Source organism: Centroberyx affinis, unplaced genomic scaffold (assembly GCF_046629955.1).
Source record: "Centroberyx affinis isolate AG114_WGS23_722 - 3 ecotype Tasmania unplaced genomic scaffold, CSIRO-AGI_Caff_v1 ptg002592l_1, whole genome shotgun sequence".
NCBI lineage: Eukaryota > Metazoa > Chordata > Actinopteri > Beryciformes > Berycidae > Centroberyx > Centroberyx affinis.
The window spans coordinates 31,967-58,530 of record NW_027280795.1 but is presented as its reverse complement, the minus strand read 5'-3'; the positions used below and the strand labels follow the sequence as shown (position 1 = coordinate 58,530).

General features: G+C 41.9%; 1 protein-coding gene across 1 annotated transcript; it reads right to left on the bottom strand.

The window, feature by feature from the left end:
• Positions 1-517: 517 nt before the first annotated feature.
• On the bottom strand, positions 518-10,512 carry LOC139656965 (E3 ubiquitin/ISG15 ligase TRIM25). The gene is made up of 8 exons (XM_071534625.1): positions 10,437-10,512; positions 8,359-9,184; positions 7,751-7,859; positions 6,184-6,279; positions 5,234-5,467; positions 4,323-4,345; positions 3,773-3,921; positions 518-2,420 (listed from the first exon to the last, which is right to left on the bottom strand). Exons 2-8 carry the CDS (start codon positions 8,988-8,990, stop codon positions 2,125-2,127), a joined length of 1,539 nt encoding a protein of 512 aa, XP_071390726.1. The 5' UTR covers positions 8,991-9,184; positions 10,437-10,512; the 3' UTR covers positions 518-2,124.
• Between the last annotated feature and the right edge of the window lie 16,052 nt (positions 10,513-26,564).

Genomic DNA, 26,564 nt, shown 5'->3' with positions numbered 1-26,564 from the left:
AAAATCTCTGTATCCAGTATTGATGCTCCATTAAAACTGAGTGTGACTGTGCAGGAAAGATTGGTGACCAAGCTACATTTGAAGTTTATATATTAAACATAGACCGTCTATCACATTGGCCAAATGATAATGCTTTGTGATCAGCCATTGCCCCCTTGGCCAAGAAATGTAACTGCTAAAAGTGCGCTTTTCAAATATCTTAGAGTTTAATGGATTTATACTCCTGATTTGTTGGTTCCTCATTCTGAAAAGTGTGTATGTATGCTTGAATGAAAGATTTAAGAAAAGTATTCAAATTGTGGAAATGAGGAGGCAGGTTTCTCTAGAGTGCTGACCAGCCTTCTCTGCCTCTAATCTGATTCATGTTCACTCATTTTCAATTATTTTTCCCTCTGTGCTACTTCAGGCTGAGCCTAACTGGAGTTAAGTCATGTAAACCTGTGACTTTTTTTTTTTTTTTTTTCCTATTTGAAGAGTGTGACCAAGGACAACTGGACAACTGCACATTTCAACAGGCTTTATTAGGGAGTTTGCTTAAAATTTCACTTTGGCCCCTCTCAAAATCACTCGTATCAAAATAAAAACTAACTTTTAACATTCAAACATTTTAAGCCCAACACCATAGCATATTTTCATAATAAAGTGCAAAACCCCTCCTCACCTGAAACTGATATTTACAGAATATTGTAATAACTGTGCATAGAAACATTTCAGACATGTTTTTTAAACAATGCATTCAGTGTACTTTAAGCACAAATATGAAAAGCAAATTCATTTTCCTGTCGCCTATGTAAACATATTAACATACTTTTTTTTTTTTTTTTAAACCATCATGCCAAAGCAAACTGACTTTTAGAAGCATCCACGCACACGCACATACACACACACACACCCTTATTCTTTGGTTTGCAATATGCAACTTTGGCGTAGATTAAATGATCTACTTACAACACACAGACACACAGGACTCGCTTCAAGTGGACCATTACTAAAGTCATGAATATTTGCTGCAAGGAGCCAGACCATTAAATGCTTCTCCTTCAGGTCAAATATGTAGGCAAGACCCTGTATGTGTCCTGTTTCAAAGAGTATTAACAGGCTTCCTATGGTGATGGAGAACTGGAAAAAACCCAAGATTTTTTTTTCCATGCTTGGAAAGGTTTAAGGAAAATGATTACAGAAGTGTTGAATACATTCATTTTTCAATGCCCTGAAAATTATTTTTTTCTGTTTGCTTGTTTGTCACCTTTCTGCCTAGCACCTGTTTCTGCATCACAAGTTTCAATGTGACGAGCATGTTATTATAAATATCTTGGAAGATCAAAGAATTAAGTGTGAGTGAAATACATTAGCTGGTTCTGTGTAGAACAGGTGACACACTTCTCAAAACAGATGACACCCAATCTGGCATCCAAGGCAATTTTATCCACAGATTTTGTAAGTAGAGGGCTGTAACAAGTGTAAAGTGGTCCTTCAGAAATCCTACTAGCCCCTTTATTCTCACACCTTAGAGTTAAATTCGGAAGAAAGCGGTAAAAAGAAAGAAAAAGAAACAAAGCTTTGCTCGGATTTTGCGGGATTACACATCAGGCGAGTGTGTTACCAACATGCAGAAGCTTTCGCCAAATCCAACTTGAAGTGTTGAAGTGAGTCCCTCTGAAAACAAAATGCCCGCCGTCTGGCCACACCGCTTCATCAAATACATTCACATTCTTGTGGGCGTACAGCAAATGTCTTCTAAAAAAAAAAGCACCTTAATACAGTTAAGCAGGATGCAACACAGGGGTTTAGCAGGAGACTGACGTTAGCAGGTGCTCGGTGCAAAATGATTGTTTTGAATCCATATCGATCAAAGCTCCATTACTGTCCGGTAGGTCGTCTCAACTAAGAGGGTTTGAGGCTAAAACTCAGCAGCTGCTCTTGTCCTTAACTTAATATGTGGCATTCCAAGAGAAGATGGGTGTGTGACTGTAAGCTGAGATCAATGCAACAGATGTCAAACACTAATAACGAAGGTTTGATCGATATCTGTTGCACACAAAGATCTCAAAAACACAAGGAGATGACTCACAGTTCAAAGTGCTCAGACGGGCGTAAAAAGAATCACACAAACCATGTCCTTAATCAAACGCCTCTCTCCTCATCATCCTCCCCTTCTTCATCTTCGTCCTCCTCCTCCTCTTCATCTTCATCCTCCTCCTCGCCCTCTTCCTCCTCCCCCTCCGGGCTGTAGACGTCGTCAGCCGACTCGCTCTGGTCATGTCCCTCCTCTTCCTCCTCCTCCTCGCCCTCGCTCCTCATCTCCTCCTCCTCCTCGCTGCTGTCATCCAGATCGTCTTCGTCCTCCTCCTCCTCCTCCGCAGCCTCTTCCTCATTCTCCTCCTGCTCTTCCTCCTCCTCCTCAGGCTCTGGAAAATGACCTGATGGGTAGCCAGAATACACAAACCGTTTTTAATGATTTCACATTTATTATCCAATCCCAGACTTGCCTTGATGTACAGATTCCAACGCCTTCTTGTCCAACCTGACAACGTTCCCCAAACTATCTGTAGGCTCCCAAATGTGAGTATGTACAATTCCCAGATCAATATTGGGGAACATATAAATGTCGAAAATTGAATCTACACTAATGCAGTGGTGCTACTTTTTTATAATAAACAGGCAGAGAGATGCTGCAGTAGATATAGCTATTTTTTGTTGACTACAGTCCTATTCAGACAGACTTAGTTTTCAGGACAATATGCATAAAGTAACTTAACACAGGACAGCTGTAATGTTAACGGCCAGTTTGCACAAGATAAGAGTTCTCTGTAATCCAAAAAGACAGAGATGGGAGTGTCAACTCCATTTACACGCTGTCATCACACCAAAAGTGAACCTTCCACAAATTCGCCAACATTCTCTGCGATGTCAGTTCAGACTTTCAGGGACTAGTTTTCAGGCCAGAATGGTGCAGGGGCGCGAGTGTTGTTGTGTTGAATGGACAGGTTTTAATTGCTTTTTGGATTACAACTGTTGCAGATTACCTGGAGGTATGAACGCTCTGCAGTGAAGTAACTGATGAAATTTTCAACACAATCAATCGTCATGATGGCAAAAACTAGGAAAATCAGGCCCAGGTTGAAAATATTAAGAAAAAAATTTTTGCACATCAAAAACAGCTTAGGTGCAGGTGCATTGAAGCAGGATCAAATCAAACTCAATGAAGATCCCACAATCTCTTCATGCTCAACAACACAGAAATATATCTACAATATCATGCATCTGTGATACTCAAAAAAAAAAATAATCTGAACAAATTTATGGGGTGATGAGAAAAAACAGAGTGCAGGATATTCTTCATCAAGTTTGTTATGTACCTTTATACCAAAACCATTCAATAAAGCTCTCAGAGATCACAGGACATGTAGCTGAATTGGAGTTTTGGACAAACTGGCACTTGATTACATTTCAGATTATTAATTTTCTGGGCCAGTATCCACCAAGATTGCTGGACTAGGATCAGTTCTGCCTTTGAGTTAGTTACTTTTTCAGTAGATAAGACTGCATGAGCTACGAGGGCAAGAGACCGTCGATCAGGATAGGTGAATACTGGCCTTACTTATGTGCTGTTTTTGACTGCATTTTGTTTTTTCTGTTGTTTTGTCTGTGATAACGAGGGGAAACCATACGACTGAGTGAGAGAGTGGCTGACTAAAGTGACTGACTTGACTGGGCAGGTGAACTGTGTGCATCAGAGATCAATGTAAAAAAACAAATTAAAACTCCTTACACAAGGAATCAATGGCAGCGATAACGGGAGAGTGCAGTTCCACTTTGAGGAATTTTATCATTTCCTCTTCCATCGTCGCTCCGAGAACGTCTGTCTCCATGTCGATGTATTCTGGGTAAAACATGGTTTTCCGTAGCTGCCTACGGCACCTAAAACACACACAAATATTAATATATGCCACACCAAGTGTGAAGTAAATTTTTTGCTGTATACACATACACAGGGTTGGAAACCAGCAGCAACAGCAACACTAAAATTATTGTACCCTACATGAAGCTTTTTTACAATAGAAAAGAGCAAGGTTGATCACCTGCCAAAGTGGCTGGTAAAGCAGGCAAAATCTACCAACTAAAAAATGACCAACATTTGGCTGATGTAAAATTCTCATCCTACGCATGTAGGGTTTTAAATTAACTATTTCTATTTTTATCAGAACACTTTGCCATCAGTCTGACAGATACACATGCAGAAGCTCAGATAAATCCATGCACATACAGTACATCCTCCATTCATGGACAGGAAAATAAACAAATATCACACCAGTACTTACTGTTTTCCCGTTGTCTTGTATGCCTGTAAAGAAAGGACAGAAGCATGACTTAGACTGACCATTTTTTCCACAGACTTTATAAGGAACACCCTAGGCAAGGCGTATCAAGAAATTTAAATCAATGTATCTAAGCGGGGAAAAACACAACTCGGTAGGTAGAAGCACATTCATATGTCCAAGTCCCCAGGTGTGAGTGTGCGGTGTTTGCTTAATCCTTCCTCCCCCCGCAACTACTTCCCCAGTCTGTTGCTGTAAATAAGATTTGGTTCTTTATTGACTTGAATATACTGCATATCCCATGGTAAAGATTAGACAAGAGGTTGTGGAAAGTGAACAAATGATTTATAATCTGTCATTTGGAGGAATCTATTATAAAAAAAATGTAATTGTGTAATATTTAATTTAAAAAACACACAATTATTTGCACCGTTTGTTACAAAGCTAAAGCTGTTCCTCCTATATTTATTATATGGCATATTGAAGTATCTGCTTCAATTCATAAGAACCTTACAAGATTTGTGGAAAATGCAAAGAGACCTGGGTTTATTATCTATTAGTCCTCATTTTGATCTACTTAAATACGACCAAGTCTAGTCTAGTTTATTTATATAGCCCTTTATCACAAGAAGTCTCAAAGCACTTTACATACCATCGTATACATGTCATATACCATCCTACATCAAATATGCATACTACATACAATATATATGTAGTAAACTTATATTCTAAGTTTATATAGTCAGAAACCTCAGATTGGGGTTTAAGGTTTGGCCTACCAGCTCCACAGTTCATAGTATGTGCAATTCATCACTGTATTATTTGCAAAAGTAGGATTTGGAAGTCTGACCAAGTTTAGTTGGTTTAAAAGATAAACGGCTAGTGTGGAAACAGCATTCAGTGATGCGTCTCACCTCGATGAAGCGGAAAGGGTCGTTCTCCTGCATGAGGCCCTCGATGCCGCAGCGGACCTCCTGCAGACGGGCCTGGTCCTGGCAGATCCTGGAGATGTTCTTCTGGATCGCCGGCCCGTTGGTGTCGCAGTGAATGCGCGTCCAGTCTCGCAGCCTGCAGATGAAGCCGTCCACTTTGACCTTCATCTCCTCGCCCAGTCTGGTCATGCACTGGTCAGAGTCCTCCATGAACTTCTGGATGAGGGGAGCGACGGTGAGAAAGAGAGAAAGACGAAGGACGCCATCAGGAGGACAGTGAGTTTATATTGGGGAGAGTACATGCAAGTATACGAATACCTCTCTACTCTTATGTAACTACTCTTTGTGTTATTTAGGGTGAGCGCCTATGGATAAACCAGGCTTGGATGATGGAGGAAAAGTTAGCAAATGGACACAGATGGTAGGGCTGAAATCATTTTCACGATAGTCGTAAGGATTTTTTCCCGATATCGATATGCAGTACATAACGATATGGCTCACGTATGCAAAAAAATTTTAAATAAGCAGTGTGAGGTGTGATGTCAAACAAAACTAAAGGAAATTTTCAAATAATATTCCTTGAAATGTTTCATACCTCATTTTGTCTGACTTTTTAAATAACATTTGCTTTGTCATCATCAATTTAGACAGCAGAACTGTCTATCACGATAACAAAATGTCATCGCATCATCACGATAAGATTCCACTGAAAGACGATCAACGATAATATTGAATTATCACCCAGCTCTACTCAATGGTAAATCTTGGTGATACCAATCCTCAAACTTTAACTTTAAGAACTAGAAATATGACATCAGAAATTAGGATGTAGGAGTATCGGTTGATAGGTAGAGCTGATTATTCAATAGTGTTTTAAAATTTTGACCACACCTGTCAATCCGCTGTTGGACTTCAGATGTGAGCCATCTTACCCTGTTCTGTCTCTCCTTCTCCTTCTGCTCATGGAGTTTTTTCTCTGCCATGCTGTACTTCCTCTCAACCCTGTACAGCTGCTTATCCAGCGCGCCCTGGTGGACATGAGGAGGAAAGTGCTCAGCTGGAAGGATGTCAGAAAGGCTTCAAAAAGGTGCAATAAGTAAGATTTTAACTGTCCCAAAGAACATAAAGTATCTGCAGGGCGTTGATAGGATTGTTGATCAATACCAATGACTCAACGATTACTTGGCCAGGTGCTGAGATTTATGGCTTTCAAAGCTCACTTTCCAGCCAGTACTCTGTTTTGGAACAAAAACTCCCCAATCATGAGAAATTCAAGACACCCCCCAACCACTTCTAATTCTCATTTTCAACTGCTCAATGATAGAAGATAGATATTTCTCTTGGATCTCTGCTCTAATTAGCTGGCTTACTCGTCTCTATTGTGAAAATGTGACTTTATTGCGCCCATTACAGGACACAATAACCTGTGCCGGATATTTTTTTATTTATTTACCCTTTATTTTACCAGTAATTCCCATTGAAAATTCAAAATCTCTTTTCCAAGGGAGACCTGGGGATACGTGTGAATGTTGTTGCAGTTCCTTGGCCAGTAAAAGTCATCGATTACTTTGTGCCCCTTTAAAAATTTGCTGTGACTGAAAATATATCGATTCCATTATTATCGAATATTGGCCCAAGCCTACTGCTAACATAGTGAACGAGGCTGGTGAGTTTTGTTAACCACCAGCTACTATGGCCGATGCTTTCTTTATCTTTGTGCCTTAGTGTTAAGGGGAACAACTAAAAAAAACAAACAAAAATATTGTACAATGGTCTAGGCAGAAAAGGACACTCATTAAGACTTGTTAGTTTACTTTGCTTGACACCCCTTATGAAAATGTTACATTCACAAGTTTGTTCATTGACTGTCCATAGCAATGAACTGGAAGCCTCTCATTTTCACACACCGTTTGGGAGAATGGAAGCTCAGGAAATGGGTTTCACTCCCTTAGAAAGACCACAAGGTCACATGACACATAGAGAGAGACACACACACACACACACATAGCTGTAGCAACTGACAATAGACTGGTCATTCATTAGTATTCCAGACTCATCACAGGACATTGTGTAAGCCAAACAATGCAAAGGTGGGTAAACCAACAGAATAGGCTGGGCTACAAAACGCAGAGTTCCTACACATTTTCTTTTTCAAAATACTTTTAAAATACCTGAGCGCAATTTCTTGGCTAGATTTGAGGATTTTGTGTCCTAGTTTGATATACTGTGTGCCAATAGCGGCGGAGTAATACTGAGTAAATGGCAGTCACTTTATAGCTAAAATTATTCCTCAAAGCAACAATTATAACTATGTGAGATTTAAGTGGGGTATTCAGCTGCATTCACATGTATTGGGACTGAACAATACTCTCTCATGCTTTTCCAGGCTTTTTGAGCAATTCACAAACTTTTCAAGATGTGGCAACTTTCAAAATTATTTCCCATAATTTTCCAGATTTCACAGATTTAGGAAGAGCCCTGATTATCATGCAGGCATACCTTAAGATCCTTCATGGTGTTTTTTAGGGTCTTGATTGTGTGTCCCGAGTGTCCTCCTTCGATGGTACAGGCGTTGCACACGCACACCTTGTCGTCCATGCAATAGTATCTGGAGTTAGACACACATCAAATTAGGATAACTTTCACACTTTAAGATAATCCATGCAGGAATATAGTACTCGCTGATGCAGTGATGCTTGAATGCAGTGAAAAAGCATTACCACCACTGCTTGAGAAAATATGGAATTAAAAGAACAGTATGATTTAGGTCAAATTTCCCTCTTAGAAGTCAAGTTGTCTACAGAACACACAAGGATGTTACAAGGATGAAGTATGCAAAGGAAATTGTTTTTAATTTTTAGAATCAAACTGAGACTGAGAACTAAAATTACCCACAATCACCTCTGCTACCTACAATTACAGAAGAAACACTGAATTATCATAACAACCTGTGAGCTGCTGTCTATCAGCATATTTAACATCAAGTCCTTATGGCATCCAGAGACAAAGAGTTTAATTCCAAAATGAGATACCCACTGTTTTAAAAAAAAAAAAGTATCAGTGTATGTGTGTGTGTGTGTGTGTGGGTCAGTTCCAGTGCCTGGTACCTGTATATCTCATCATGATCTGGGCACTTTCTCTTCCTGAAGTCGTCCAGCGGCTCCGTCAGCGGATGCTCGCGGAATGCCGGTAGTTCCAGGTGCGGCTTCACGTGCTCCTGGCACATCGACACCTCGCACTTCAGACACGTCTTGACGGCCATCGTCGACGCAGCGGCGGCGGCGGCCACATCCACCTGCCTTTCACCCTCTTCCCGCGAAACAGAGGCGACAGAGGGCCCTTCCCCAGCCGGGCCGCTGCCGGACGCCTCGGCCCCCACCGGTGGACAGTAGTCACAGGGAACGGAGAACGGGGTCCTGAAGGGCTGCGGTGCCAGGGAGGAGGACGGCGGTTCTCTGGACGTCGAAGCGGCGGCAGCCCTGCCGCGGCGCCGGTAGTCCTCGGCGATATTGGCCAGCTTGAAGTTCTTCTGGAAGTTGGAGCCGCACCGGTGGCTGTCGCGGCACTCAGGGCAGCGGAAGCGACCGCGCTCCGCCTGCCGCTTGAGGCGGCGGAGGCAGGACATGCAGAAGTTGTGGCCGCAGGGAAGCAGGTGGGGGTCGCGGTACACGTCCAGGCACACCGGGCAGGTCAGCTCCTCCTGCAGGACGCTGGACTGCTCTGACTGGGCCGACGCCATCTCGGTATCCAGGCTGCGAGGAAGCAGGGGCTGGAGTGGTAAGATGGGACTGGGCACAAGAGGAAGACCGGGAGAAGTGATGAACGGAGAGACAGGCGGAAAGGGGTGGAGGAGGAGGAGAGGGAAAGGAGCTTGAATGCTCCCCACGTTGAACTTTGTCCTTTGTAGTCCTGGATTAAGTCAGGTTGCTGAAACTGTGGGAGACAAATGAGAAAAGTGTTATGGAGAATTACTCTGGATTTCTAGGATTTAAAATAAAGAAATCCTATTCCAAAATGCTATAAAACATTACCTTCAGTTCATCATTTATATCTCTGAAATCTATTTAAGATCAAGCCTGTGAAAGCATTATCCTTTAAGTCAAGGCCTTAAGTTACCTACTAACCTTCAACAACTTAAAATCATATGCCATCCACCATTTTGTGTGAAACTTGTTTCCCCTTAATATCTCATTATCCACTTAACCTTAGGATATGTCCTTTTGGAGCTAAACATTTCATATGTTGCTTAGACTGATTCAAGTGTCCAGCTTCCCTTTACCTGTACACAGTTCATGTAGGAGAGATGTGAAACTAAAGCATAGGACTTCTAACAATTTCCAAAACTAGGTCATTCTTTCTTTCTGTCCAGTTGAACACAGTTAAACCATTTCTACTCTGATCAAAGGCTCATGTAGTCATGATAACCCAGGTGTTTGACTAACTTGACCTCGCTCACAAACTTGCCATACCTCTCGTCCACGTTGTTTACATGAAGGCAAGTGCTGAGTCAGAGTTAGTAGTGGCTTGAAGTCCTCCTTGAAATGTGTAAACTGATCTGAAAACAGTTAAATGACTGATGTATGGCTATCTCTACCACCAGCCCCAGTCCCGTTCAAAATAAGGTTTAACTACCTGTAGCCTAACGTTAGGTGGCGGGGAGCTCATGTTCCTGTTTTCATTTGACAGTTTATCTCTTGAAAGTAAACCAATGATTTGTTTACTCGGTATGCCTGAAAATGGTCAACATACTGGTGGAGAAACACCGCCCACAATTATGTACTACATCGTGTTTTCATATCGAGATCGTTTGATTGGACAGTGTTACAGTTTAACGTTAAAGCTATCGCCGTTTAGCTCCACGCGATGGCTGATAGCTAATTATATGTGACATGCCAACAAATGTCCCCCTGGCTAAGTTGTTGAAATTGCTATGATGAGCTAAAAAAAACAAAAAAACAAATATGACTGACAGACTGACTACTAACTCTACTTACCTTAGTAACGGGGTGTTGTAGCTGAAATACCTATTTGCCGAGTGGACCAAGCTCGCTGTATCAGACAGGCTAATAAAGCTTCAAATCTGATGCACCTGTCGTGCTGAAGCTAACGTTACTATCAGTTAACGCTAGCTCTGCTGTGTCTGCTACAATGTCAGCAAACAGCCCGGCTCGGGTGTGTCGCTTACCTGTCTGTCTCTCTCTGGCACCTAGGGAATATTTCGATCACCAGGCGTTTGGTTTTTCATCTGGAGTTTTCGGTAATCGACACACAAACGGACGAGTCGACACCTGTGCGACAGACAGCCAGCTAGCTCGGCAGGTTGATGCAGGGAAAATGCTGCATTCAGGTGCTGCTCGTAGGTTCCAACTCTGTAGCACATGAAACATTTTAGCGACGAGAGCGTACGCGTTAAGCCGAACGGCAGATCCGAACACAAACACAGCAATTTAGCAGGATAGATTATGCAAATGTTGTCCATGTCGTTACAACAGGACGAGCCAATGACTTTATACTTTACATACAAAGTAGTCAAGAGGTAGGTACTTGGGATTTTTTGCCTGCCATAGCATTTTGCTGAACTGTGCTCCTGATGTTTGTAAAATTGACACCGTAACATCTTTTTGGTGGCTGATGTTTGATCTTAGAAATCATGCAGCACAGAGCTACTTTGTGCTGCAGTGGCAGAATGAATAGAAGACGGTGCAAATAATGTATGTTTTAATTCATTTATTAAAACATAAATGCGTGGCAACTTTAACAAGTTTAACAAAGAGTAAAATTAGAAATGGGCAGAAACACAAATTATTCATGCCAAACAATAACATACGCTAAAAAAAAAAAAAAAAATACACCACTTTTACCATTAGTTGCTGACACGGCTTTCCTTCTCTCTCTTTTCCCTCAAAACACGCGACCTAAACGTCACATCTCGGCACCTATATGGTCTCATAGAAAATTCCCAACTTACCAGTCGTATTTACCTCTTTATTATCAATTATCAACTGGTAATTTTGATATTTCCGACAGCACATGAAGGCAACAAGCATCCATACAGCATCTGACGTAATTTCAATGCGCTTATCTATGGTTTTCCCAGTCAGGTCATGGCTAGGTATTTAAGACGTCTTAAATTTGGGTGACATTACTGTTAGACCAGTTTCTCTGCTAAATGTTTCCTTGATTACACTTGGGAGTTCACGGTCAAGAACAAGAGTAAGAGAGGTCATTTTCTGTGTAGTATCAAAGAGTGCTAGCTAGAACTTGAAAAAATAGTGTTATTAAATCTGTATATTGGCCAGTTTTTCCCTTTTGGCTTCTTCCAGAACCAAACATCTGAAAGATCTATCTTTATTACAAAAACTACGAGAGAGATGTCAGTGTCTCAGAGCTACAAGTTGAGAGTCATTTAAAGCAGCCATGGGGACCTTATTTAAAGATTTTTACTGATTTTCCTAAGGACCCAGGAAGTGGAAGAACAGGATTAGGTGTTTGCAAATCACAAATCATGCATCTGTTTTTGCTTCGGAATTAGCGATAATTTGGGTTGAAGATGTTAGACCAAATTTTACTGTAATTTGCTCAGATTCAGCAGCTGCCTTGATGGCTTTAAAGAGTAGTACATCAGAAGCTCGACCTGACTTTGTTAATGAGATTCTAACATTTCTTGTCAGAATTGAGAAATTGGGTTGTGAGGTAGGGTTTCTCTGGGTTCCAGGACATGTAGGCGTAGAGGGAAATGAACAAGCTGATAGAATCTAAATCTATGCTAGAGAAAGAGATTGAGGAATTTAAAGTGCCACTAGGCAGAGCAGAGTGCCGCAGTATCATCAAACAGGGACTTGAAAATGAGTGGCAGGAAAAGTGGAATAAGGAAAAAGGGGAAGACTATATTTTTCAATACAAAAGTCTGTTAAAAATACTAATATTTACATGGGGAAGGATAGGAAAGACACTGTCATATTGACAAGGTTAAGGTTAGGGCATTGTGGGAGTGATAGCTGTTTGCAGGCCATAGGTAAACATCCAGATGGGCTGTGTGAATGTGGAAATTCTGAAACAGTGGTTCATGTCATGCTTCATTGTAAAAGGTATTATAAAGAGAGAGAGACTCTTTTTAAAGAATTGTCAGACCTGGGGGTTGCTTGCTTTTCTTTTAAAGCTTTGTTTGACTGAAGCAAGAACAATTGATTAATTGAATGGAAAATATTACATTTCTTGCATGCGGCTGGCTTATATCAGCGTATATGATATAACAGGACTTTTGTGACTCCGACCGTTGGAGGGCGGGAATATGCCTCGAAGCATCGAAACCGCTGAAATTCCCAAACGCGATCTCACGGGCTAGTGAGATCCAATATGGTATTCTCAACAGAATTCCACAAACCACACTGATCCTAACTTTTGTTTGGTACATTTTTGATATTGGGATAACCATTTTGTTCACCCAATGGCCATTAGGGAGAAGTTAAAACATGAAAATCATAACTATCAAGAAATGTTTGCTTGTAAGCAGTTTGGTTTGCAACTAACTCCTAGATGCAGTTCGTTGTGTGGTCGAAATACAGTACATTTGAGTGATTTTGGTTATTATCTGTAGAATCTATGCTAATTAATATTGAACATGATGTGGCATGACTTCATGCTGCTGACAAATGACAGTGGTGTGATTTTCAGTTAGCATATAGCTCTAGTTCATTAAAAGACAAAGACACAGCTCTTCATGGACATCAAAATTTATTGGCAGATTGCTGGGAGGGCCAGACGCTCCTTCACCAGTTAAATCAGTGTGTGTGCTGGGAGGGCCAGACGCTCCTTCACCAGTTAAATCAGTGTGTGTGCTGGGAGGGCCAGACGCTCCTTCACCAGTTAAATCAGTGTGTGTGCTGGGAGGGCCAGACGCTCCTTCACCAGTTTAAATCAGTGTGTGTGCTGGGAGGGCCAGACGCTCCTTCACCAGTTTAAATCAGTGTGTGTGCTGGGAGGGCCAGACGCTCCTTCACCAGTTAAATCAGTGTGTGTGCTGGGAGGGCCAGACGCTCCTTCACCAGTTTAAATCAGTGTGTGTGCTGGGAGGGCCAGACGCTCCTTCACCAGTTTAAATCAGTGTGTGTGCTGGGAGGGCCAGACGCTCCTTCACCAGTTTAAATCAGTGTGTGTGCTGGGAGGGCCAGACGCTCCTTCACCAGTTTAAATCAGTGTGTGTGCTGGGAGGGCCAGACGCTCCTTCACCAGTTCAGCAGTTCATTCACCAAGTCATCGTATTCACTGGGATAGTCGAGTGGGTTGCCATCAGTTTTCACCTTAGTGTGTGTGCTGGGATGACCAGGCACTCCTTCACCAGTTTTCGAGGCAGTGACTGCACTGGGCAGGTCGTCTTCACTGGAAGAGTCCCACGGGCTGTCATTGGTTTGCACATTACTGGGAAGACCAGATGCTCCACCATTATTCTGGTAAGTGTCTGCACTGGACAGGTCAGTGTCTGTACTGGACAGGTCAGTGTCTGTACTGGACAGGTCAGTGTCTGTACTGGGAGGGCCAGGTGCTCCTTCACACGTTTGTCCTGCTGTGTCTGCACTCCCTTTTCCTCTCCACTTTTTCAGTAAGCCAAACAACCGCTTCTTTTTTTTCTTTGGCTGTTCCATCTTCTCCTCAACCTGTCTTTCTCTCTCAAGAAACTTTTCCTCTCTCTCTATCTGTGCCATCTTCTCGACCTGTCTTTCTCTTTCCAGGAGCTCTATTTGTTTCTCCAGCTGTGCAGCCTTCTCTCCCATCTGTCTCTTAGCATGCCGTTTCTCTTTCGTTAGCTGTGCCAGCTTCTCTTCCACCTGTCTGTCTCTCTCCAGCAGCTTTTTCTCTAGCTGTGCCATCCTCTCCTCCATCTGTCTCTCTCTCTCAATGTGCCTTTTGTCTTTCTTTTGCTGTCTCATCTTCTCCACCTCTCTTTCTCTCTCCAGGAGCCTTTTCTCTTCCTTCAGCTGTGCCATCATCTCCTCCATCTGTTTCTCTCTCTCAAGGTGCATTTTGTCTTTATTCAGCTGTCTCGTCTTCTCCAACTGTCTTTCTTCCTCCAGGAGCCTTTTCTCTAACTGAGTCATCTTCTCCTCCACCTGTCTGTCTGTCCCCAGCAGCTGTTTCTCTAGCTGGGCCATCTTCTCCTCCACCTGTCTGTCTGTCTCCACCAGCTTTCTCTCTAGCTGTGCCATCATCTCCTCCATCTGGCTTTCTCTCTCAAGGTGCATTTTGTCTTTCTTCAGCTGTCTCGTCTTCTCCAACTGTCTTTCTCCCTCCAGGAGCCTTTTCTCTAGCTGAGCCATCTTCTCCTCCACCTGTCTGTCTGTCTCCACCAGCTTTCTCTCTAGCTGTGCTATCTTCTCCTCCATTTGTCTCTCTCTGTCAAGGTGACTTCTGTCTTCCTTTAGATATGTCCTCTTCTGCACCTGCCTTTCTCTGTCCAGAAGCCTTTTCGCTTCCTCTAGATGAGCCATCTTCTCCTCCACCTGTCTTTCTCTCTCCAGCAGGTTTATATTTTGCTGTGCCATCATCTCCTCTATCTGTCTCACTCTCTCAACGTGCTTAGCTGTGGAAGGTAAGCAGTACTCCAACTCTGGCAACTTCTGCACAAAGAAATTCACTTCAGCCGCTCTCAACTCCACATACTCCTTGATGGAAGTTTCCTGAGGTCTCATCTTGGCTTCATCAAACTGTAGCACACCGCTATTCTTATCTCTCTCTCTTTGTGCCATCCTCTCCTCTGTCTGTTTCTCTCTGTCTGAGTAGTACGAGAACTTGTGAAGTTGTGAAGAACTTCATGCTGCTGACAAACTGGCACTTTGCTGCCCGGCATTCCGTGACCATTATGACATCATAATGGCTGTAAATGGGACTTCTGCCAGTATTCACCTTATGTTTCTCGGGGACCAGGGCGCTGGGCTGTTGGTCATTTTGTAATCTCACATCTGTTTTAGAGCGGAAGTAGGATTACATCTCGTTTGTTTATGGTGTACGCCACTAGCTAGTTATGTAACCGACTACCTGACAAGTCTAAAACAAAAAAAAGGAGGCCAAACGGATGCAACTTGAGATCTGTTTCATTGTTTATTCACACACACACACGTATAAACATTTATATACACTAAAACACTGCTAATCTAAATTTTGATTAAAACATTTACCAGTTAGATCACTGATGGAAACTAACTCATGGCTTAGTAACGGTGCAGTCTTATTACTTTTATCCTACATTTTACCATTTTGTGCCGTCTTTACACAGCTGACCGGGAGCACAGCAAGGATAGAATTACTCATGATCAATTTCCACAAGCTTATTCATCCATCTTTTACCAGGTACAATATATTTACACTGTGGGAGGGGATCGGGGAAACTACTGAATCTACTGCAGTAATAAACTTTATGTGGATGATTATTGTGCAATATCATTTCAAAACGTCATTTATACGTCCGGTAGAGTCAAGATTATGTTAATATTTGTAGTTTTGCCTTCTTGCCTTCTCTCCTAATTCCACTAACATTACTTAAATACCACAAGATGACGTCACCTACCGTTAAAGTCTGTAGGGCAGCGAAGACGAGCTACTGTCTGCAAATCCCCGTTACTGACTGTGGAATGTTTCACTTTTGTTTTCACACCGGGAGACTCCGCGGATGCTGGATGAGTTCAATGCTGCTGGTCTGCTGTCTGTACATCTCCAAATGATAGACATGACGTGATGCGCACATCACATGCATTAGAGATCGATTTAGATCCATTTCTATACAGACCAACTTTTGATTTTGTGCCTCTGTATGGGAAACATACATCTCAGTCAAAAACGCTCTCTAGAGCAGTGATTCTCAACCTTTTTCATATCAAGGACCCCAAATTTAGTACACATTAGGGCCACGGACCCCCATTTGATGAGATTTTGTCTCTCAAATCCAAATCTGAGAATATCTTTATTGTTAGATAAGATTTTGTCCAGAATTCCATGACTATCTGCATTGTAGGCCAAGAGATAACAGTGAAACTTTGATCACAACAGTCTTTCTTCTACATTCTGTAATTGTGTTAATTTCTTGCAAATGAAATAATGGTGAAGTTTAACAATTGATCAATTTGCTGGGGACCCCCTGGAACCCCATCAGGGACCCCTGGTGGTCCCCGGACACCACGTTGAAAACCACTGCTCATCTCACTAAGCGTTACCTGACTGACTGACCGGCTGACCTGATCGCGATTTTTGCCCCGTTTTGCTTTTGCATTTGAGTTGACACCACAGAAAAGGAAAGAGCGATGTGCATCTTTTTGCTTTTAGTTTGTCAGAAAAGGAGTAGGTACTACGGAGGTGTGGACAGGACAGGCTGTGACTTCCCGACAGGACGGAGCTCCATTTCAGAGTAAAAGCCTTACATTTACCGGTCTTAACTTTGTTAACTTGTCTGACCGTAGGTTTGATTACGTTATAAGGTTTTTTAAAGCTCCACAGCTTGCTTTCTGAACCGTAAAGTAGTCCTAGCGAATGTTAGCCTAGACAGGTGACAAGCTAGCTGTCGGTAGATTACGACCAGACATCAAGCAGCACACCAAGCACAACAAACTGGAATAGGTTAGGATGAAGACAACGATGGCTTTGATTCACATCATTTTTAACCAACACTGAATAAATTACATTGGAGCTCCATGATCAGTGATGTCTTCAATTGTAGGACATTGAAGATTCATTCCATTGTGTTGATGATAGGGTCTGTAAAAATAATATTTAGCCTATCTTATTTTCACGTTTCTGGAGGATGACATGAGGATGACATGACAAGTAACTGAGTGGAAACCACAACTCAGTAGGTCCAGGTCAACAGGAGAAACCAGAAAAGAACGCCAAGCTGTTTAAAGAGTAATAGGACTAGGTATATTTTGTTTTACTCTTGTTTATCTGTTACAGAATGTTATAATCTTTATTTGCAGAGATCTGCCAGTTAAAACACTGAGCCAGTGACTTGGCTTTGTGTGGTTGGTATTTGTAAGAAATCTTTGTTAGACTATTTATAAGGAATCTGATCCCTGGCATCGAAATATATAACTAAAATGTTCATAGTCCCTAATTATACAAATGAATAGGGTACATTTACTGAAGGCTGTGTCCATGGTACTGTGTGAGTTGCGGTTTGAACTTGATTGTATTCTTGAAACAATTTATAGTTTACTAGCCCACAAGTTGATCTTGACACATGACTACACATTTCTTTTATTTAGGCTCACATGGCTCTACTGTTGACTTTAATTAGCATAAATAATATGGCCCTAATTCCACAACTTCATAGAAACAAGACTAGGTAGACCTAGTGCAAGCCGGGCTTCCTCTTGGCTTTCACACCCTAGTATGATACATGTTCTGTACTGCCCTTGTACTGCCTTGACTATCATTTTCAGTCACATTGACCCCTGGAGACATTTTGAGTTTAATACAATGTTGGAAAGAGGGGCATTTATGCCCCTTTATGTCACCAAACTATGTTTTTGAGAAAAAGGAAAAAGTTTGCAGTCTATTTTGAGACATTTATTCAAATATATTAGAGATATCATTCAAACATAACACACTAACATTAAATTTCCAGTCTTGAGTGCCCATACACACAGAGACATATATGCACATGCACACACACACACACATACATTTTGAACTTCAACCACAGTTAAAGGGCAACTTCGCCGATTTTCAACCAGCTTTGTATCATTACAATGTCGGTAGTAGATGCAAATGAACAATGTTTAACTTCCCTCCATGTTGCCTGCAGCCAGAGCTCCCAGTTCATTTTCCGGCAAAAAGCCCCCGGGTGACGCGAAACGCGTCATCCAAGGGAACTTTGGAGCTCGGCCTTAGACTACAAACTACGTTTCCGCGTTTTCTGTAGTGGTGCCTTTAAGGACGGTAAAATGTGGGTCTCCCAAAACACTCCCGTCCCATGCTACGCTAGCGATAGGGAAAAGCAGACACTAATATACTACTAAATACTTTAAAATATCAGTATATTTGGAAGAAAACTAGTTTTATGATACGAGGTCGAATATCGCGCTGTTGAATCAGACACAACAGAGTCTGGAGGAGGAAGCGACCACCGGAGCGACATTTCAGCCGCAGCTAAGCTAAGCTAAGCTACACTAAGCTGCTAAATTTCTCCGTGATTCATCCAGAAAAGCTGAATCGAACACAAAAAAACAACTAGCTATTCATGTCAGAGCGGAGATGTGGCGCCACTAGCCTCAGTAAAGAGATATAATGCTGCTTTCTCTCTGCTAACTTTGTCTTTGGTGCTACACTGACCGTAAACGCACCGTCAGAGTCAGTGACGCGTACAATGCATTCTGGTTGTTGTAGGATTCCCCCTTAACAGCGATACGGGGAATCTACAGCCGTTTTCTCAGTTTTCTCTGGTCATAGGGCTCCAATTTCAAAAATAATTGCACATTTCTACTACATGGGTGACCTAGTTTTAATAAATCATCATATTCACAGCAGTGAAATAGGCCTTTAAGGCTCACTTGTGTATGGAGATGCACTTGAGCAAACATATGTGCACACCACACGGATGCGAGGAAGAGTCACCGTCAACTGTCAATCTCAACAGGTCGCACATTCACCGGCACCGGAGTTGGAAAGTAGACTATAGCCTCAAATGAAGTCAGTCCACTGAGCCTCATTGGCCCCAGATGGGGTTTAATATTTGAGATATTTCTGCCAGGAATTAATTTCTATGTTGTTTAATAGTAATAATTTCAGTCTGTAATAGTCTATCACTGATTTCAATTCAACTTCTCTCTCTCTCGCTCTCTCAGGTTGCGATGCCTGACAACTACGTTTTCTGCAGAAGTACATTATGATTGGACAATAAAGTGAACGATGACACACCTGTTGCTATGCAGATGTTCATTCAAGGATTTGAAAGGACGCTTGTAGTAGCATGACTCGCCGCCTCTGGAAATTCCCTAAACTCATATACAAACTTTTAAACTAACCGTTGTCGATGTAAACTGAAGACAGATTCAGCAACTGCATGGCTGATTTCTCACCTCAAATGTTTTCAGAAACACATTTCGGTGAACCATTTTCGTAATATAAGAGAAAGTTTCCAAACAAGCCACCATGTTTTTCCAGTTTGAAATCCAGGGGCAGAAACACACCATGACAGTATTACATATACCACCATAACTGTGTAGATCTTGACGCCACTTCTCGCGCGACTTTCAACAATGAGGAGGGAGTCAGTCAGTTAGCTACTTTCACTCTTCAAGGCCGGTCCCAGAGGCCCGGCAAAAACATTGCCTTGTCTGTATACTGGGTGGCCACTAGGGTTCAGCAACAATCCAGTCTACTGGAAACAGGAAATGAATAAAAAGATACTTGAAATTCAAGTAAAGATTTCAGAAGTCATGACAGAGCTTTTTTAAATTTTAATTTAATTTAAGCTTTTTTAGTCATCATGGCCCAACACAATACAAAAAGGAAACAAAGTAACAAAATTCTAACAAATAGTAATGCAAAATAAATCATTCAACCAAAAAATCGTTGCTGTTGAGTCTCTCTCAGCTGACTAGGGCTTCATTTACAAAACAAACATACGACAGAAAACTGGGCGTACGATCATTTCCACGCAAAGCTCTGCATTTATCAATTTGGACGTGAGCGGAGGCTACGATCAAATCTCACGTCAAGTCTCAACTCGTGTACGCAAGTTTTCGAGTCAGCGTGGACTTGCGTTGCAGCATAGTAAATCTGAGAATCTGAGTCGGAGAATTGTTATCAGACCATATAGTATTCTGACTGGCATCTAAGCATATGCAGCCACATGTTCATCACTTAAAAATATGTAGCCTATGGCAAAATATTCTATTTTGTAAAGGTCTACATCGACTGTGTGTCATATAGCCTATCCCTAACATAAATAGGTATTTTCAAATTGTTTGCAATTAACGGGGTTAACAGTTTTCTGGTGTAAGATTAATTTCATTTTGAGATAGCTTACTTGTTTGAGGTCTGACCATTTTTTCTTCACCTAAATGTAAAGAATTGCGATACAAGCTTTATATTAGGCTACTATTATATATATAGGCTATACATATCACGGATGTATAAATTAAATATTCAAACCTCAGCTGGAGTTCGATTGTCGACAGCAACGCTGTTGACCGCAGCAGTGATTTCTTTCCATACTGCATTTTTCCAACTTCCTTTGATGCCACTTTTCAGGCTGCCAAATAGAACTAATTGGTTCAATTGGACTTGCGACGTTAGAGTTTCTATTTCGAGGTCGGAGAAGTTTCTCTTCTTGGCCGTATTACGCATCTCCATGTCGTAAACTCTAGGGGCGAGGTGTCTAAACCGATAATATTTAGGGGCGTGATATTTAAATGAAGATTGTTTTCAGTCGCCACATTTATCAACGCCCGATCATTCTTACGCTGTGATTGGCGAGATACAAACGTTTCATGAATCACACGTGAACCCTGTCGTAAGATGATTTCTGCGCTGGTTTCTACGTTAGATTGATAAATGAGGGCCATTGTGTGTTTTGTTTTTTTTGTGAACCAGAGTGTATTTCACCAGTGTTTCTGACCGCGAGTAGCTGCGACTTGGGTGTGTGTTTCCCCGAAGAACACCAGCAAAGCCCGTTCCGAACACGCATGTTTTGAACGGGCACTGCACTAGTGAAATAGAATTGCAATTTCAATTCCCATATAATGACAGCATAATATGCGACAAAATGAAAATGAAATAATCCAGATTTCATTTTCATTTACATGTTCGAAAATCATTATTACTGTCAAAATGAAAATGCAAACTGAATGCAATCTGTCAAACTCACCCATCAAAACCAGTGGGTGGGATCATCCAATTGGTTGAATGTTGTAGAACCGCCCAACAGACCAGGAGTCTCATTTATAAAACAGTGTGTAGGATCCATACCAAAAGTGTACGTGCGCACAAAAGCCGAAAATGGTGTGCGCCCAAAAAAAATCAGAAAAACCGTGCGAACGCACACCTGCACGCAATTTCCCCTTTATCCAACTTGAAATGTTGCGCACGTGCCTCATACTCCGCTCCTTCACTCCCACAATTAACTATAGATGGTCAATGAAATGCCCTGAATGAATGCTGATGTGTATGTAAATATGTTTGTCATTCCATTCTCTCGTGTGAGAAAATGGCAAAGCCGGAGCCAGGCGGAAAAGAGAAATGTCCCCGGTGGCCTCAGTTCAGGTGTCACCAACCAGAAACAATTTGTTGAGAGGCAAAATGTCACAGCAGCAGTTAATACTGCCAGCTCCGAGAGCCAGACCCTTTATAAAACTAAAATAAAAAAAGAAATTGTCCAGTGTATAGGTTGACGCCAAGAAGCGCATTGGACTGTTGTGTCAGCACCACCGGCGGGGAGACACCGGAACTCTCTCCTCTTGGACGTTACACCTCGATGACGGGGGAAACCCTATTTAGTGGCATTGTGCCTGAAACCCAGCGTGACACTGACTTAACGTTAGAGAGGAAGATGAGATGCTGCGACTGACCCAGGTATCGTAAATGAGCCTTTTGATTTTGGAAAGAGTGAACGTAACCATGCACTCAGCATTTCACATTCATTTGATTTGAATAAAAAAAACGCATAGACAAGTTCTGTATTCTCGTTTTCTGACTCGGGGATCAGACAGTGTGCGACCGGGGTGAACAAGAGGATGCTGCGCCTGGCACTGGCGTCTCCAGTGCGCCCTGTGTGTCATAACGCATCAGTATTTATTACCTTGAGACATCCAGTCCAATTGCCTAACACCTTGAATTTGTCGGATTTAATTGTGACAAACTGGGCCTCTGCTAAAAGACTGTAATGTACGTACTTGAGACTAATTCACACCATGTCAGCCTATAATTACATATAGATGCTTTTTGGACAAATGATCGGGTTTGGAACTAAAGCAACAAAGACGCTATTTAGTTGTATCCTAGACGTTCTACCGAGAAGGACTATTATTATTAGAGGGATTTCTAAGTTGATGTGGAATCGGCCTGGAAATTAACTGAGTGTAAAGGCCATTTTTTGCTTTATTTTACTACTTTGCCATCTCAGTCACCGTTTCCCACTGTCTCCAAAATGTTCGTACGCATGGGTCAGAGTTAACGTACAGGTGCGCACATTCTCCCATCAAGGTGGTTTTTTATAGATCACAACTTTTGCGTGGGAAGTGGTGTACGCCTCTTTCAGGCCCCGTTTTGTGCGTACGCAACATTTATAAATGAGGCCCCAGATCAGTCCACTGCTTGCAACCAAGAACTACTCTAACTCATGCCAAGATGCTGAAAAGCTACGCTGAGTTCCAGCGGGAGACAGCTTGTTTCATTCAGGAGGCTTTACAGCATTCTTCTTCTGCACCATCCACACCAAACCCTAACACATTGATAACATCTTGATTTGTACAAGGTTACCATGAAAAGAGCCTGGAACTTCATCCTACTTATAATTAGGGGTTAAATTGGGCCGGAACAATCTGGAGCGGCAAAAAAAGTTTTACCTATTGTCTGCCAGTCTTTCCCCTATATCTATATTCTCCCGTGGCTATCCGCCACAGTAAGATCATGACATGACTCGCCAAGCCAAAAATATTTTCAAAGTAATTTTGGCCAGCAACGCGCACACAGCCACACAGGCGCGCCTCCGCCCCTCCCCCCTCCACATCGCCTCAACCCCAATTCAAGCACAAAGCCTCAAAATACACAAGCAGAAATTGAAATTCATCATTGATATGGCTGATTATGCCTAGTGTATACATTTTCTCAATACAATATTTAAATATGTAGGCAATATGATAAACACAAAAGTCATTGGACACTTAAACTATGGAACTAAATTAAACTACAATGGACAGATGGGAACACTATTGTCTGGACTGCAGGCTTCTGCTGCCACCTTGGTGGTTACCGAAAATAGCAGGCACGTAATACTTGCAAGCCTTGGCAGTCTACACAAAACAATGCAAAGCACTTTTATAGATCAATTTAGATCGGAGCAGAGGGGAGACCAACTACCACAGCATGAGAATCCTACTCTGCTGTCTTGGATTTCCGCAATGCACTTTCGTTAGAAAATAAAAATGAAGAGATAAATTATGGTTGTTGGTCCCAAATTAAACAGGAGTACATAAATTATTGATTCATACTGTTACATATGCTTCCATATTTCATTCATTGTTTCCATATTGACAAGCAAGCAGACAAGATAGCCGGTGGCGTTTAACCAGAAGGACGATGGCAAAGTGGGCGGAGCAGTTAGGCTCCTTGCTTTCACCTGACCTAGATGGTATCCCGCATGTTGTTGACGTGACGTTGAACTGACGGTGGTACTGGTGCTCAGTTGACTGTTGCTGCCGGTACGCTCACCACAAAAATGTCAGATATGGTGCATTCCATTTGAAGTCGCCTCCGATCGAAATGCGTTTTAGTGCATCTTCTTGGGAAAACATGGACGCAACAGCCTTTACCCATTAACGTTAACGGCAGCTGACAGCTCTAGTTACGTTAGCACGCTAGTTCATACAGCAAAGACTTCTACCTAGTAATGAAGCACAAGTCAACTGAATTACGTTACAAATGGAAACTACGGATGTTACAACAGGTTTTCATAACAAAAACTACACATCAGGTAAAATCATGTTTTATTAAGTATAGATTGATGCTGTGACGTCAGCTGTGTTTATGTCAGACAACTCAGGCGGAAAGAATTTTGCCCGACTTTCCGACTGGGAACTCCGACTTTTGCACTTTTCCGTGTTGGAAGTCGTTTTTCTCAGTTCCGAGTACGGTGGAATGCAGCTATAGTGCCCACATTTTCAGAAGTTAGAATTAGAATTTAACATATTTTTGCACAAAGCCAGATTACTCATCTCTTTGCTCACTCACTGTGAATGGCTCCACAATTGTCCGATTGTCCAGTTTCTGATGCTTATGGAGCCTAAACTGTACTCCGTATGGATGTGATTTAAAATATATATTTAATACCTACAATACTTAAGCAAAAACTTTAAAAGTAAAGTTACTGACTTTACGTATGTTGGCGGTTCTAGTGTTAACTAGGTCAATCTTGACATCCCCCACACACAGCTGGCATTGTAATTAGCTAACTAGCTAGTCAATTAATCAGTATGTTAACTGTGATGAGCAGGATACAGTTCATGATTATTTATAGTTAAAATAGCTATATCAATTAAAATTACCATTAAAATGTCAGCAGTGATAGACATCAACTCAAAAGCTGTCTTGCTTGTACTGATAAGAAGTTTGCTTGGTGCTTGTGCAGCCAGTGGCAGCCCATGGTCTCAGCTCAGGAGAGTAGGTGCTGCAGGGAAGTAGATGCCTTCTGGGCCTTGGTGGAGAACCTCACTCCCAGACCAGACATCATTACCTGTCTCACACAGCACCCAGGCTTTGAAGCATGCTGTCTGAATCCTCTTGTGCTCCAGATAGCATACATGAACTTCCGGCAGGAACATGGCCCACTCAACGCTAGCACACATGAGTAAGTATTGGGCAGAAACAATGGATTATTCTGTTGATTCTTTTTTTAAATTATTTGATTAATTACTAATTACGAGATTTATACTATAAAATGATGGTGGGATAATATAGTATAGTACAAAATGATGGTAAATGTTCATCACCAGATATCTAAACCCAAACAGACACCTTGACATTGCTATTAAAAACATAACTTTTCCTTTTGTTTGTAACATGGACAAACATTCACATTTTGGTGCAGTTGTAAATAGCACATATTAGAAATATGTATATGTTACATCAGCAAACAATTCTATTATTAAAATGTAATCTGATTAATTTTCTGTCGAACTATTATTCATTTCTGCCCTAATTAAGTTACATCATCATTATCCAAATCACACTGGTGGTGTTACTTGTTTACTTTTCAAGTTTGACTAAGGATATTAATGACTCCTTATCCACAGGCAGTACCGCTACACAGCCTACAGGCAGGTTGTCCGCTGGGCCTGTGGCATTCTGGGGAGGCACATAAGGAAGCCGTTGCCGTGTGTGCCATAAGAAGACATTTTCCAGAAAGAGGAGGAACGTACAAGGGATTTCAATGGCCTCACTTACCTGATGATCAATAAATACAAATTTTAATCAAAACAAACTGTGTCCTAATGTATAAAACCGTTATTGTGATACAATTCAGATCAAGAAGCAACATAGATGGCAGGCTACATGGGTAATAAAAACATGTATCAAATTGATGCAACATTAATGACTAGGACTACATGCAGCAGTAGCCTAATACTAATAACAAACAGGGTTATAACATATACAAATATCCTCCATAAATAAAGACTTAAATTATCAGTGCATTCGTATTCTAATAATAAACTGCAAATAAGAATACAAATACAGAATATGAATTGAGTCAACACTCCGACTTTCTCTAATAATCTGAAACTGAAAAGGCTTGCGCCGGGAACCACTGTTTGCACGCTGGGTTTCAGACTAATGTCCTGTGGTAAACCGTGAATGCCGTGCAAGATACAGGCCAACAGCTTCATCCTTGGTGATCTGCTGGCAGGATCTGGACGGGGGGGCAGGTGCGGTGGAGGACATGGCGACACTGCTCTCTCGTAGAGCTGTTGGTGACCTGGAGTAGCCCTCCCTCAGAGACTCCATCAGAGCCGATGCGTATGCTGGGCAAGAAGAAACACTATTTGAGCACATTCAGCAATATGGCTGGTGAGGCATGCACAGTACTAAGAACATAAATCAGATTTGAAGATTGAAATTGCTAACCGTACGATGGCTTCTCCTTGACAGGGCGGACTACCCAACCACCCTTACAGAACCTTGGGTCCAGCTCCGAGACCACAGCAAATAAGGGAAGCGCACGTGAGGGATTAACTAAAAGAAAGGAATTTTATTTAATAAAGGTTAATTTATCTTAACGAATGTAACAAAATATCGTTTTTAACAAATGAAACTGGCAGGGAAAACATGCTGCCAGATTAACCAAGATAATACCAAATAAACTATACAGAAAATCAAATGGACTCTAACATAACACGATGTGGTGCCAGGGAAAAGGGCGCCACCGGACTACCAGGATGGGGCGGGTTTTATTCAACCTGAGACAGTGGCCAGCTGCCTCCAATTCCTTGATGACCTCCAGCTCCAACCAACCAGGAACCATCACACTGAAAGACAACACAACACAACACAACAACACACACAAGTCCTGGCAGAGGCCCTGGGGCCGTCACATTGCCTATATGGAAATGAA